The following is a 15,989-nucleotide window of genomic DNA, read 5'->3' as shown; positions in this document are numbered from 1 at the left end:
GCCTCCATTAGAGCAGGTAGCCTACATGCATGCCAGCCAGGAACGTATGGCACTCATGCTAATGTAATGTAGGATGGGGTAAGGGCAGCAGTCGACATTATAACTATAGCCCGGTGGCCCGGTTGTACCTTTTTGATTGACAGGGCCACTACAACTCACCAGCGACTTGCCCGTTTGGGCCAGTGAACATAATGCCTTGAAAATAAAATCTACAAGTAAAAGTAAAAAGTAAAAAAACGTTGCAGTTTGAAGGCTACTTTTACTTGAGACTTGAGTTATAATATTTCTTTGTATTTGTCACATTCCTAAGACAAAAATGTGATTAAGTGAATTTACCCCCATTGATTCCGGAAGGGAACCCAAATGCATTTGGGTTTTGGGTCCCCATCCGGAATCAATGGGGGTACATTTATTGTAATCACATTGTTGTCGGAATGCAACAAAAATCAAAACATATTATTGAACTCAAGTCTCCATGGTGTGAGTAATCATTAGAATGTTTTTGGGGGTGAACTACTCCTTTAAGTTTAAAAAAGTAATGTTCCCACTACTGGTAATTAATCCATTTCCCTGTTTTCATTCATGCACCCAATGTAATATCAAGCATTTATATGGTGTAGACTAGAGTGTAGCCTGCCTATCATCCCTATAGTTACATGTAGATCACCTGCTCTGCTTTGTCTTTTCATGACAATCCTGCTTCTTTATTTACTATTGGGGTGTTTCTGTTAGACCTGACCAAAGTCTGTACAGAAGTGAGCCATAAAAGCACTAAAGCAGTCGGCCACAATCTATTTTCATATGTTATAACAACCATAAATAAACCTAATGTGAGAGTTGTCCTGACTTCAGGATGACCTTCTAGCAGGGTCTGCCTTCTTTTTCTTCTAGCCTATATTGTGTTGTCTGTATCTTGTTTTGTCTACTATCCATGGTGTGTAGACTACAGGGGTCTGCATGGTACAATAAAAAAGCTCACCTAGTAGCCTACCTACAAACTAAAGCAACAGGTGCGTAGAAGTCCAAAGGCAGATCACCAAATGGAACCCCCCCAAAGACCCCTGGGGGTTCCAGACCCCACTTTGAGAACCATATTGTTCTAGTTGATAGGGCTTCAGCCTAGGAGAGGAGAAGTAGGGGGCAATTCATCAACTAATCAATAAAAAATAAAAATAAAATAAAAAACAACACATGACATGACATGACATGACATGACATGACATGACATGACATGACATGAAACAAATAAAATAATAAAATATTCTCTCCCCAATCTCTCTCCCCGTTTCCTGTCAGTCTACTACTGTCCTATCAATAAAGACATAAAAGCCCCCCCCAAAAAATAAAATAAATGGGAAAATAGCAGAGCTACATAGCCTAATATAGCTAGCCAGCTCTTATAACAAACGAAACCTAATTGAGTCTTGTTTACTCTTAGGTTTCGTTTCCTATTAACAACCATGTGGACGTGTACACAGTCCCTTTACAGTGTGTGGGCGGCACGCTCAGCTGTGATGCAACCATTGAACTGTACTGTCCCAGTCTCTACTTGCAACCTACACAGACCGACACGAAAGTTTAACCCCAAGGAAGGATACAAAACGGGTTATGCGCTTTATTGTCTGTCTGTCATATTGACATTTATGCAACTTTTGACGATTGAGCTGAGCAGTTTTCCTGGAGCATAGCTCAAACAAATTAAGAAAGAAGATGAGATTCTCCGAGGTCTGCAAAGTTGGATTAGATTTCTTTGAGTTTTTGAAAGAGACTGATAGGGAAGAAATCAAATACAGGAGTCAACTAAAATACATCTATAATCTTGAGTTCAGGGACAGGTGAGTTTTGGTTCCAGATAAGCGGTTTTACATGTAGGGCGGCTACTGTAGTGCTATAAACTAGATTTTTCGTGATTATTGTCCGTCCGGGAGTCCCCGTTAACATGTAGCCTACTATAATATTTCAGAAATGGTGAAGGACACAGAAATCCAAACTTTTGGAACGTTCTTCATGTTCTGGAACTGTCCAACAAAGTCGAGTTCTACTCAACGAAACGGAAAGCTGCAGTTCGTTTCACCCCCCAGGTAAGCATGTTTTCTCAGCGCAACTTTTCATTTGGGAAAATAAAATGATGATCTGGCTAACATTAATTGTTTGGAAATGAAACTCGCACCCACTCAAGGAAGGGCTAAGGTACAACAGCTGCTGTACCATTGGATCGAGAGTTGCCTAACATAATGTGCTTGCTTACCCGGTAGCCCCGAATGTTATCTCAGCATTCGGAATCTTTGTGCACTGTATCAGTCCGTATTTTTCTTTTAGATGTGTTTTAATCCCGTCTGTGCCTGAACGTCATTCTGTCCCCTCGTTTACTTCCTGTTTACATTGAGTGTAATACCGGTTTTCACCGGATGCGTCGTCACTACCGACCATTGAGAACTTTCGACAGAATCCAACACAGACGGGTTAAAAACACATATCTATTGAAAAATACGGGCTAATACAGTGCACACAGGTTCCTAATGTCGATTTAACATCCTTGGCTACAGGGTCAGCGCTTTATATGTTTTGTTTGTAAATGTACGGAGAAGTACGGGCTTTCCGCGCGGATGTACAGTGTCATTTGTGGGGTAAAGCCCAAAACTATCACAGAGATACGAAAGTAAACGTCAGACACTCGATACAAAAATATATCATGATAGTCTTCAAATTTGATCTATCAAATATGTATTTAATCGAGTGTGATATTTGCATTAATACGTATCCAAGCAATGTCAGACTCGATAAAACATCTATGATTGATAGTCTTGATCCAAGGCTAGGTGCCGTGCGAATGCATCAGTTATTACATAGCCAGCCTACCGGTACTTCATGTATGCGGGATTGGGGTAGAGAATCCCTTCCATGGCCTGGAGCTGGAGGATTAGGACCGAGAAAAGCCTTGTACATAGGCCTCCATTAGAGCAGGTAGCCTACATGCATTAGCCTGAGGGCTTTTAAGCTGTGACATCATTTTGTAGGCAGAGGAGAACTCTGCCCCCAGAGCATTTTCTGTCCCTCGCTATTTCAACAGATCCGAGACAAAAATAACGACTAAAGTATAATTCTAACACTTTCCTTTCAACAACAAAGAGAAGAAAAATGTGTAAATAGTAAAAATAGTAAAAAGATTCACGGAAACTGGGGGCAGAAATTCTCCTCTGCCTACAAAATGATGTCATACTTAACAGCCCCCAGGTAGGTCCTACTTTACTTATGGCACTCATGCTAATGTAATGTAGGATGGGGTAATGGGATTATGGATTTTTGGATGTGTAGAATTGACTGGTGCGAATTGACGCGCGCGCGCGCGCGCGCACACACACACACACACACACACACACACACACACACACACACACACACACACACACACACACACACACACAGGTAAGCTTTAAAACTGTGCAATGTATATGTGCACTAAAATGTAGGGTTTGTACAAGGCATTTTCAAACTGCAAATGGTGTGACCACAGTCTTTAACACACTTGTATTGTCACTTTATTGTCACATCACGGGTTTACAGGTGACTCGGTTTAAGAAGTGGGTGAAATACTATTCAGGTGTATTGCACTGCAATTAAGTTGCAGCACTGAGAAGAGCTTCAGAAGAACAGCTGGAAATGAAAATGTTTTAATATGGAAATTACAATGGGATTTTAATTAACATTATACCATTGATATATAATTCTAACACTTTCCTTTCAACAACAAAGAGAAGAAAAATGTGTAAATAGTAAAAATAGTAAAAAGATTCACGGAAACTGGGGGCAGAAATTCTCCTCTGCCTACAAAATGATGTCATACTTAACAGCCCCCAGGTAGGTCCTACTTTACTTATGGCACTCATGCTAATGTAATGTAGGATGGGGTAATGGGATTATGGATTTTTGGATGTGTAGAATTGACTGGTGCGAATTGACGCGCGCGCACGCGCACACACACACACACACACACACACACACACACACACACACACACACACACACACACACACACACACACACACACACACACACACACACACACACACACACACACACACACACACAGGTAAGCTTTAAAACTGTGCAATGTATATGTGCACTAAAATGTAGGGTTTGTACAAGGCATTTTCAAACTGCAAATGGTGTGACCACAGTCTTTAACACACTTGTATTGTCACTTTATTGTCACATCACGGGTTTACAGGTGACTCGGTTTAAGAAGTGGGTGAAATACTATTCAGGTGTATTGCACTGCAATTAAGTTGCAGCACTGAGAAGAGCTTCAGAAGAACAGCTGGAAATGAAAATGTTTATGGAAATTACAATGGGATTTTAATTAACATTATACCATTGATGTTATTGAAATACTACAGGTAACAGCCATATATGTGGACCAGTGGCATTCACGCAGGAGTCAGCAGCGTTTGGCTGCCCAGCCTGCCCAGAATGGATCACCTGGGCAAGCACAGAGTAGGCCTACACAGAGTACACCAAGAGTATTTGGTGAACAGATGACTGGGGTTCGAGGCAGACAGAAATTTGCCAGGCATCTCATGAACAAACTCAATACAAACATGTAAGAGGACAAAGGCAAATTGCTTATACAATAGTCATACATTATGTAGTATGCTCCTCTATGATGATGTAATTCATGTTCTTACTTCATTTTGTGACTACAGAGATCCTACCATATGTGTGAAATGTTTTATTTTTTATCTTGCTCATGTGACTTTTAGTTCTTTTTTCAAAGTGACACCCATACTTTTTGTTTGCTACATATAATCCTGAATGTATTATTTGCATGGACGCTAATGTGCTATTCTTGCTTGGCTTTAGTGACATGCCAGTACAATAATCTTGTCATGTTGTATCCACAGGGCTGAGTTCATCTTGGACAAACACGGTGTCTGCATCACCTCAGACCATGAGTTTGAGAACGGCAAGGTTCTAGGTGTTGAGGTTGTAGTCGGTGTTGGAGGCGTGTACGAGGTGCGCATTGATAACACAACACTTTCTGGACAGTACAGTATCTGGTAGAAATAGAATACATAGGCAAGTAGGGTTGCAACTATTGATTATTCACTTTATCAATGAATTCTATCAGTTACTGTTCTGAAAAATAAATAAATGGAGTAACTTTTTTTTTTTAAACACATCAACAAATCGACCAAATTGGTTAGTCTGATTAAACACGAGTGCCAAAAAATAAAGGATTTTAAAGCTCACAACAAGTGGCATTATGATTTGTTGTACATCTGCTATTGTTGTTATTTTTGAAAATATTTGAACATTTTCACCTATAATGCCATGCCCAAAATAGGGATAGCAGGTTGAAAGGAATACAAGAATGTTCCCCCCAAAACACGCTCGTCTCGGGTCAAATCCAGCAACCTCGGAACGGTCGCCACCAGGTACAGTATTCCTAAACATAACCTCAAGGCCCGGACGGCTGGCATAGCCTGAGCACTCCGCGAAAGAAATGGGGGGCAAGTGTGTTTTGGGGCGAGCATTACCGTTGGTAGAGGTTCACTGTTGCAGCCCTCTTGTACTCCACAGTCCCATTTATGCTACTCGATTACTGGATTATTTAATCAAAATAGGCAAGATTGTGATATACAGTATAGAGTTCCATTGAGTGACTCTGTTTTTTCTCACTCTAACAGCATGCGGTACGTATGTATGTGGAGAACACTGGAACAGAACAAGTGTATTTCACCTACTACAGTCCTCTACACTGGCTTAAGAATTTTGCCCTGGAGGATGAACATAGAGTGACCCGTGCCAACCCGTTGAAGCTGGAACCAGGTGAATTTATTAAGCTAGCCTCTATATTGCTGCAATGAAAAACAAGGTCTGGTTTCTTAATCTTAATTACTATAATAGACTGGATTGTTATAGCAATCTTCCATCTACATGATTGTATTCAAATACTGATAAAAAACCATAATTAACCAGGGTACCCAGGGGTCTGTACTTGGTCCCCTCTACACCAAATGTCTTTGCCAAAAAGAAAACTCACAATGTGTTGTGAGCTGTAAATCTATTTTTGAATGATGTTCACCTATTTTCACATAAAACTTGTCATGCCAAGAATAGGAATACTGAGGTTCATGTTGTTAATATTAGTTAAATCACTGGATGAAATATTGTCATATTTTATGCGTTTCTGTCCCCAGGTGATAGCTATGAAATCAAAGTGCTCTTCCGTACCAGTTCAGTAGGTTACTATCCAGCAACTTTGGCCTTTGAGTTCAAACCAGACCAGCCATCCTCCACTGCCTTCCACATTGTGCGTGTTATTGAGGTCAAATGTGTTACACCTTTTGGAAAGGAGCTGGGTCCTGAAGCCCCTTACGAACCTTGCATCATCTCTGCCGTGACAAATGAAGGTCCGACGAGGAAAATTGTGGATGGCCTGCCACCTGAGAAGTATGTCATACTGACTTAATATCTGTCAAGTGTTATCTGTGTGTAGCAAAGTTAAGTATCTGATGATGATGATCCGTATAGGCAGTGTCGTATATTATATGCTCAAGCTTACATGATGGGGAGGAAATTCCACTCATGTCCAATTGAGGTGAAGGTAAACCTCTTCAGAGCATACTGTACACCCCTATATACCGCTCCCTGTGGGTTAAGTTCAGCAAGGCAAGCATGTATAAACTTCAGGTTGCTTAAGATTGCATATTGCGTATACTATTGAGAAAATCAAGGTGGAGCATTGCAAGTGAGTTCTGTAATATGGGTGTCAACACTTCATGCCCTTTTGAGAAACATGATGTACAAATGTAATTATGTGTCGACTGAATGAATCTAAACTCTATTATTATGCTGCTGTCTAACCCCTGCCTCAGTGCTACAATGTATCAGTCTTCTTTTTGGAAACACTGGTATGATTGTCTCTTGTTATAGCTGATGATTTTATGCTTTAAAGTTTTTCTTTTTGTATGTATAGTGTTTTTATGTGTTTCTTTAATGGACCTCTTGAGTCTACACAAATAAAAATGATTTATTGATTGATTAGGTTGTTGAATAGAAGTGGAATGTAAATGTTCACTAACAGGGATGCATCGATTAAATTGTCTCCTGTGCACAGTTTGTCAGTGTTGCGCCTTAAAATGGAAGTTGGGCTGAAAAAGTATGTGGTTCCAGCATACATGACGCAGCTGATCATGGCACTGAAGGGCCCGAATTCTGTCCATAATGCAAGGTAAATGTGGCGTAATTTGGATTATCAGCACATAAAGCATACCACTTTTAAACAAGCAAAAGAGGGAAACATGTACATTTTTTACAACCCACTTAAAATTGCATATCCATCTTTCCCTATTTGCAACATCAATTCTCATGATTGTCTCTTTATTGTCCATAGAATGATGTTTGCTTTTGGCCCTGTCAAATCTTGGTAGTAACTCATTGGCCACTATGGCCAGTAACATTCAACGACCTTCCAAGGTCAACGTTCCGCCAGTGGGCCTTGACCTTTCTAGATATAGTATATTTAGAGCAGTCGATAGCAAGGTTACACGGAGCAAAAGAAGAAAACATTAATATGTGGTCGGACATTGCAGATAAGCTTAAGGCTATGATTCAAGAAATCACTATATAGTGGTAACAGCCTAGCACAGGCATGCACTATTGTACATTCCGTGTTGGTCCGGGGAAAGGGGGTGGGTGGGTTTTCTTTTCCTTTTCTTGTTTTGCTATTGTTTGTGTTGTTTGTCTGTTAATTGCATTTTTCTTTTGATCAATGTTTTACTTTTTCTTGTTCTATTCATATGTATGTCTCTAATTTCATGTTTTGGAAAATAAAAATAATTGATAACAAAAAAAAAAACGACCTTCCAAGGTCTGAATTTGTGCAAGACACTAATCACGTGACTATAAACAGCTGTTTAGGTGTGGGTAAACTGTCTCTTGAGTATGTAATAACATGGCCTGTATTCTATATAAGTTGCTATTTTATTGCTATTGATCTTTAAACTTCTCGTGTCTGGCATTTTGTTTAAAAATACAAAATGACTATCCTTTTTTGTCAGAGCTGAGGGACTGTGCACCTTATGTAATTATCTGTTACTATATCTTATGTACATATTTACTCCACTCATATTAGAAATATTTCACTTATTTTCCGCTGTCCAGAAAACTGCAAATGATGGGAGCTTGTACAAATTTCACCCTTATTTTTACACCTGTAAACTTGTGATGTGACAATAATCTTTGTAGAAAGTCCTTGCTTGAGAGTCCATTGAGCGAGGAGAACTATTGTGAGAAGTTCCAATTGATGCTGTTCCTGGAGGAGATCCAAACGATGTTCGACATCAGGAGATACGGCATCCCCAAAAAGGACGGAGAATATGCCACCATGGTAAAAGACAAAGTCAACAAGAGACTTCTCGTTTTGGAGGTCAGTTTGAGTCGCACACATGCGCGCACACATGCACGCCATTGCATGCATGCACACACACACACACACACACACACACACACACACACACACACACACACACACACACTCATGTATCCTCTCCTGCTAGGTTGAAGGTGTGTCTGAAAACCGTCCATCTGTGCTTCGTGGGGACAAGCTGCTAGTCCAACTAAAAGGGGAAGCTGAAGGAGTGAAATACCAAGGCTGTGTCCACAGTGTGGAGCAGGACCGAGTCAAGCTGGGCTTCAGCTCAAAGTAAGCCCAAGACAGTGTAGCAATGTGTAACAAATGTAACAAGTGTGGTTCCTGTGGAAATAAGCCTCTGCTTTCTAGGATCTCCTTTTAGTTGACCGTGTACCAGTGATTTGTACTGTCATGAAACTTCAATCAATCGATCAACAATACAGAGTAGAATGCAATACATGTTGTACTCCATTAGCATCATTATACCTGGTTTTGGTACTCATGCATTACTGTTTGCTGACACTTCTTTTTACTTTCTTTCATTAGTATAACTTGTTACTCCTAGCTTTATAATTCTTTCTGTATCTGTCCTGTGTTTCATAACTGCTGTAATGGCACAACAGAATTTTCCCCGGCGGATTAATAAATATCTGTTTATCAGCAGCTCATACATTTTGTTGTGAATTGAACTGCCTGCAGGTTGGTGGATCGCTTCATAAATGACATGAAGTTCAGTGTCGAGTTCATAGTCAACCGCCTGATGATGCGCCTCCAGCACAGAGCACTAGAGTTTGTGGCTGAATACAGACTGGGAAAGGTGCTGTTTCCCAACACTGCCTCCCTAGACCAGCAACAACTACAGCTGCCTGAACTGAGGTTAGTCATCCTGTCACTCCACGTTGAGATGAGTCATTAAACACATACTGTACTAATCTCTCAACAGCAGAATCTGTCAGCGCCACTGACCTAAACACGTGGTGTTGTTTGTAGGAATAGAAATGAGTAGACAAGGAAAAATGTTTTCCACATGAACCTTATTGTCTATTCTGGTTCAAACCTTTGCCGAAAATATCTACAAGCTCAATGTGTCGCAATGCAACACGCCACAATACTAGCTTTCCATGGGTGCTACTGTAAAACTGTGTACATCTGTGGGTTCCCTAGATCACAATGCAGATTTATAAGAGATCATTTGTACGTAGTGTCACCACAGTGCTGAAGCCACAGCAGATAACTATTGGTTCTGATCTTTCTCTCTGTAGGCTTTTTGACAGACAGCTGGAAAATAATCCTGAGCAGTACGCAGCCGTACAACACATTGTAGCTGGGTCCTCTAAACCTGCTCCTTATCTACTGTTTGGACCACCTGGCACGGGTATATTTGATTTATTTAAATTTTAACACATAAGGGGGGGGGGGTCTAGTAATTTTGCTAATAAGGGGGAAGGGGGGTGGCATCCCCCGTCCCCCATCAAATCTTCTTTCAGTACCCAAATACCTGTAACTGCTGTTTGTGTTTGTCAGGGAAAACAGTGACTATGGTTGAGGCCATCAAGCAGATAGAGAAGACCCAGGGTTCCTGCTACATCCTAGCCTGTGCTCCATCCAACAGTGCCACAGACCTCCTCTGTAAGAAGATAGTGGAGCATGTGGACAAGCACAAGGTGTTCCGCATGTACGCCACCAGTGTGGAACCTATACGTGTTCCCGAAGAACTACGGGTCAGTACACTAACATTAATGTTTTCTTCTTAGTTTCTTAATGTAAGTTCATGTTTGCCTGTCATTCTTTTTCTGTTCAGAGAAGCACTTAACACAGCACTTAACCATGTCACATTTATAACCTTGTGAGCCATTCCTCATGCTTGTGTTATGTGTGCATGTGTGCATGTGCTTTCCTGTGCATGTATTTTCATAGGATTGCTGTAACCTGGAAGGAGAAACATATGTGTTTCCCGCTAAAGAGGAGCTGATGAAGTATAAGATCATGGTCACCACTCTGATCACTGCTGGAAGGTAGCTAATGCTAGATGCTAACATTTACAGTGTATTTCCCATGGAGACAGTTAAGAAGGTAGCAAACCTCTATTTGCTGCTATTGACAGCCTGTTTTCATCCTTAACCCTTAACCTTATTACCCACCACATTGCTAAAAGCTAAATAGAAATGTGTGCTCAGTAGAAGGAAAAGTTACACTTGTCTGTAAACCAGACAAATCTGCCAATGTAAAACAAAAATTGCCGTCGGCACTCGGCAGATTTGGTCTGGCACGGCTCAGTTGTGATTGGATTTCACTCCCTCCGAAGTAGTGAGGGACCAATCAGGGCCCAGTATGCAAATGTGGGGAGGATTTATCACCAGAGGCATTTTTGTCATTCAGACCTTGGAAATGCAGGTTCCACACAGAGATTCTAGACTAATATCTAAGCAGTGATATTTGTCTGGCCATGCCATGCTAAATTTACACCAGGATTCATGCCCCATGTCCCTGCTTCAGATACAAGTTCAACTGTGTAGGTCATATCCTACATACACATTACTTTTCAGTGTCATGTACAGTACTATTGACTGCCAGCTTGAGCGCTTACTTCCTCATACAAAGGACTCGCAAAGTGACTGTAGGGAAGCAAAAACCTGACACGTCCAGTGGAAAGAAGAGAGACAAGTGTTTCCAACGTCACCTCATTTGTTTACTTCCGTGTTGAAAGAATAAAGGGAGCCTCCGCACACTCAAAACTGGGCAAAATCAAGTTCTTTATTTTCACTTAGACAAAGTGCAAGCTTTCGGTCATAGACCTTCTTCCGTATTGGAGGAAAAAAAAGTTTGTGGATCATCAAAGGTTAGTGACAATGATGTTTTAACTCTGGCAGTAAAAGAGTTCATATATACACAACATCTACATAATGCTATCATCATCTTTAAGGACAATTTCACCTCTGGGACAACCAGATCTTATTTTATTGTTGTTTGGGACACGATCAACACAATCCTGAAACAACAATAAAATAAGACCTTGTTGTCCCAGAGGTAAAATGGTCCTTAAAGTGCCGAACATGAGCCTATCTCCTGTTTCTGCTGAGTGTCAAGCATGTCAAGCACCCACTTTTATTATCTTTGGTATAACCAATGCATTATTAAGCTTTCTAATTCTTATGACATTCTGTGGTGTCTCTCTCATGTGTACAGGCTGGTTACAGGAGGGATTCCTCCAGGCCACTACACGCATGTGTTTGTGGATGAGGCAGGGCACGCTGTGGAGACTGAATGCTTAATCCCATTGGCAGGTAAAAGATATTACAATTATCATAAGAAACATGTTTACGTTGTGTTTATGCTGTATCCACTCATTTATATGATCCATGGAACACAGGGCTACTCCACGCTGAGTCAGGTCAGGTAGTGCTGGCTGGAGACCACAAGCAACTTGGTCCCATCCTCAGATCTCCACTGGCAATCAAATATGGCATGGGTTGGTGGCGCCCCTTCACCATTACACACATGCGCACACACACACGCACGCACACGCACGCACGCGCACGCACACACACACACACACACACACACACACACACACACACACACACACACACACACACACACACACACACACACACACACACACACACACACACACACACACACGCGCGCACACACACACACAAACGTTGCTCAACATGCTGATGTTTGACGTGGGAGATAAAATGTCTTCTCATTTATAGATGTCTCCTTATTGGAGCGTCTGATGAAGGATATCCCTCTGTACCAGAAGGATCAAGAGATGTACAACAACCGTTTTGTCACCAAACTGCTGAAGAACTACAGGTATTGTAGTGTTTATTGGGTCATTTTGACACAATCGCAACAGAAAGTATGTATTTATGTATATTTTATTTAATTGGTTTTATTTTATTTGAGACTTCCTTTAAGCTTGTCATATCATTGCTGTCAGTCAGACACCTCTTATCTCAATTTTGTTTGAACTTTTTTATGTTTTTATCCCCCTGTAAATTAATGCCCTACTTTGTCATTCTAGAGTGTCATACCAAAGTAGCAAAAACAAACGATCTAAAAGCTCAAAACACACCGCGCTGCGACCTTGTAGAGCCAATATTTTTACATTTGAATCCTGAAAAGTAACAGTTTTGGACATGGACACCACGCGGCAACAACGATATGTGTTGTGGTTTGCTGTGGCAGGTCCCATCCTGCCATCCTGAAGATTCCCAATGAGCTGTTCTACGATGGAGAGCTCGAAGCATGTGCTGATGTGATTCTACGCGAATCCTACTGCTGGTGGCAATACCTGCCCAAAAAGGTAACTTTTACACTGTGTATTGTTCATTGGCAATGTGCACAAGAAATGTGGTGCTTCTCAGTCCAGCGGTTTACACTATACACTATAGAGAGAAACTACAAGTTCACAACCTTAAAATATGGTTAAAATACACTTTTCATAGGAAGTGTGCAAGTGTTTGTCACTTCCACAAAGTAATACATTTCCAAGTGAAGAACACAATGCGTCAGTGAGCGACACAGTCATACAACAAACTATAAAGTAGGCTTTGTTGTCTCTCAGGACTTCCCAGTGATCTTCCACGGGGTGACAGGTATTGATGAGCGCGAGAAGAGCAGTCCTTCATTCTTCAATGTAGCAGAGGTGGAGGTGCTGATGGACTACGTGAGGAAACTCCTTGAGACACAGGGCAAGAGGGGTCTATCTAAGATCCCAACCCGCGAGATAGGTATCATTGCCCCCTACAGGAAACAGGTGGGAATACACTTCTATTGCCATGCAGCTGTGTGCACTCTATAACATACACAGGCAGAATACATATATATATATTCAAATCTAGAATGAAATGAGGTGATGTATTGTTTTCTGGGAATACTGTTCATGTAGGTGCAGAAAATCCGAAAAGGCCTTCTGAAGGTGGAGAAGGACCTTAAAGTGAAGAACATGCATCACCTCAAGGTACACAGCTTGTTCACTAATATTTACAGGTAATGAGAATATACAGTATCAGCGATTTGGCATAGCATAAATTGCTCTCTGTGTACTGTGTGTGTGTGTGTGTGTGTGTGTGTGTGTGTGTGTGTGTGTGTGTGTGTGTGTGTGTGTGTGTGTGTGTGTGTGTGTGTGTGTGTCAGGTCGGTTCGGTGGAGGAGTTCCAAGGCCAGGAGAGAAAGGTGATTCTGGTGTCTGCCGTTCGCAGCAGCCGCAGTTGGGCTGAGTTTGACGCTAACTTCTCCCTGGGCTTTGTGAAGAATAAGAAGGTAAGGTATATCATCAAACACTTGTGTGTATGTGCTGTGTATGCAGACTGGTCCTTGATACACATTTCTCCTTGCTCAGAGGTTCAATGTGGCAGTAACCCGAGCCAAGGCCCTGCTGATAGTGGTGGGAAACCCGATAGTGCTGAGGTCAGACCCTACTTGGGAGAGGTGGGTACCACAATGTCACCAGTTCCACATATCAGTGGTTCTCAAACCTTTTCATGTTATGGACCCCCAAATTAATATGTATATTTAGCCGTGGACCCCCATCTTTAAAGATTCTTAACTCCTACTCCTGTTGTTAGATTGTTTCTTTTTTTGGGGGGGATCTACAAGCTCACATTGCCCTCACTTTCCTGTTTATCTTCACTCTCCGGGTCATAATAAAGCAGAAATGCCTAATATTACCTTTAAAAGACCCAAAATGCTATCATGTATAAATATCATACTAAACTGTCTATCGAAAACGTGTGTCTTGCTATCTAACCTCATTGTCTTCCCCAACCCCCCCACTCCTCCCCAATACATGGCACTAACACACACACACACACACACACACACACACACGCACACACACACACCCCTCAGGTTCCTCCAGTACTGTAGGGATGAAGGAGGCTACACTGGTGTCGCTGACCCAGAGGACGATGAGCAGGTAGAGACCAGATTGGTCCAACTCTTCGCCCAGTTGGAAGTTACAGGTGAGAAACACACATGCACATGCACGTCGTACTCACGCACGCACACACACACACGCAACAATCTTCATTTTTATCAGGTCGTACAGACCTGGTCTACATCTCCTCTGACCACCTAGTCATAGCTCTCTCATTTACATCTTTCCCATCACTTTCATCACATTGGCTGGCACTGTAGCCAATGAGGAGGGCTATCAATGTCCTCATCACCGTCTGAAAGCACTAACTCTTATTGAGAAGGTGGCTAGGAGCAGGAGGATGGCAGAAATACCGCTATTTCTCAAATAATAAATCGTCATTCATATTGATTCTCCGTTCCCCAAAATACAGCACTAAGTGCGTCCCATATCAGTTAACCCATTTAGGCCTGACCTGAGTTTTCTGAAAAACTTCAAATATTATAGTATTCAAAAATTACAAAAACAAATATGTTGCTAGTGCTACATACTGTACCTGTAGTTTAAATAATGTTCCCCTCCCTTACTGTCTGTTGTTGCCCCCTAGTGGAGACTGCAGAGAGTGTAGTTCAGCAGCAGCTGGAACCAGAGTGGAGGAATGACCTGTGAGTGTAAGCTGGCTGAATGGAGGCTGGATTCTGAATTCCATTTGGTTGTTTCTCTTAAGACACTAAACTACATGAGTGGGAAAAAGACTGTTCTTCAGGTTCTTTGAAATACTTTACAAGTCCTCACTGAGGTCATGGTGGGCTGCTTGCACCAAAAAGAAGTAACTGAGTAAATAGTATAATTGTTTTTATGTCTGAATAGATTGAAGTTGAATGGGCTTATACTAAAGGAGTGTGGCGTGTCTAATCAAATCAGTATCAAATATCATTCAAAATATAAAACCAAGCAACTTAAAAACTGTCTGAGGTGCACCCAAAAGTCTGAGTACTAGTGAATAGATATGAAAATTAATATAATCTTATATTATCTTATAATCTTGAATATTGATAATGATAAGTTTTGGTGGAGAATACTATATATTTGCTTTCCAATTGTTGTTTCCTTTTCTTTATTCTCGATGTCCTTGTTGCTCATAGTGTTTATCAGTGCCCTATCTTTGACCAAATGTTATGTAATGACTTCTGTGATTTAATGTAGCCTCTGTGAGACTGATGGATGGAGAGAGGGGTTATACAATGTTCTGTATATTAAGTCCTGTTTAATGGCAAGGAGACATGGGCCAGGTGCAATTTTCTTATATTAAATTAATTTGCGCAGCCTTATGTGAACAGATTCAGGTTCAGTATAGACCAGATTATTTGACTACCACTGCCCTCAAAATGGAGCATCAAATGTAATACTAAGCAATTCATTCAAATTTCCATCAGCATATTCCTAGGGGTATTTTGTAGACATACAAAACTGTTTATACAATCTTTATACATGTAAAATACATGTAAATTATTTTATCCACTGGCTTTCTGCAGTTCAGTGGTTCTCTGAAAGTGATTGTGAATAAATGGAAGTTGAGTTTCCAATTAACTAATTTGTTGACTTTTTTCTTCAGAGTTCTTATTATGAGTTAGAATTCAAATGAGGCTGTGGTATTGTTTCTTTTAATGATTTGAACATCTCAGCCTGGTGTATTGCTAATCA

At 41.1% G+C, this 15,989-nt stretch overlaps 1 protein-coding gene across 1 annotated transcript; it reads left to right on the top strand.

Moving 5' to 3' along the window:
* Positions 1-1,560: 1,560 nt before the first annotated feature.
* LOC308291677 (putative helicase mov-10-B.1) lies at positions 1,561-15,875 on the top strand. The gene is made up of 23 exons (XM_080733771.1): positions 1,561-1,835; positions 1,964-2,081; positions 4,398-4,600; positions 4,902-5,013; positions 5,688-5,829; positions 6,201-6,453; positions 7,121-7,234; positions 8,251-8,431; positions 8,562-8,707; positions 9,116-9,292; positions 9,679-9,791; positions 9,941-10,137; positions 10,334-10,431; positions 11,603-11,700; positions 11,787-11,885; positions 12,136-12,238; positions 12,614-12,731; positions 12,993-13,184; positions 13,317-13,388; positions 13,565-13,690; positions 13,770-13,858; positions 14,279-14,391; positions 14,893-15,875. The coding sequence occupies exons 1-23, from the start codon at positions 1,711-1,713 to the stop codon at positions 14,952-14,954; spliced, it is 3,051 nt and encodes a 1,016-aa protein (XP_080589897.1). The 5' UTR covers positions 1,561-1,710; the 3' UTR covers positions 14,955-15,875.
* Positions 15,876-15,989: the final 114 nt, after the last annotated feature.

Source organism: Nannobrachium achirus, assembly GCF_963921795.1.
Source record: "Nannobrachium achirus genome assembly, chromosome: 9".
NCBI lineage: Eukaryota > Metazoa > Chordata > Actinopteri > Myctophiformes > Myctophidae > Nannobrachium > Nannobrachium achirus.
This window is presented reverse-complemented; position numbering and strand designations above follow the sequence as displayed.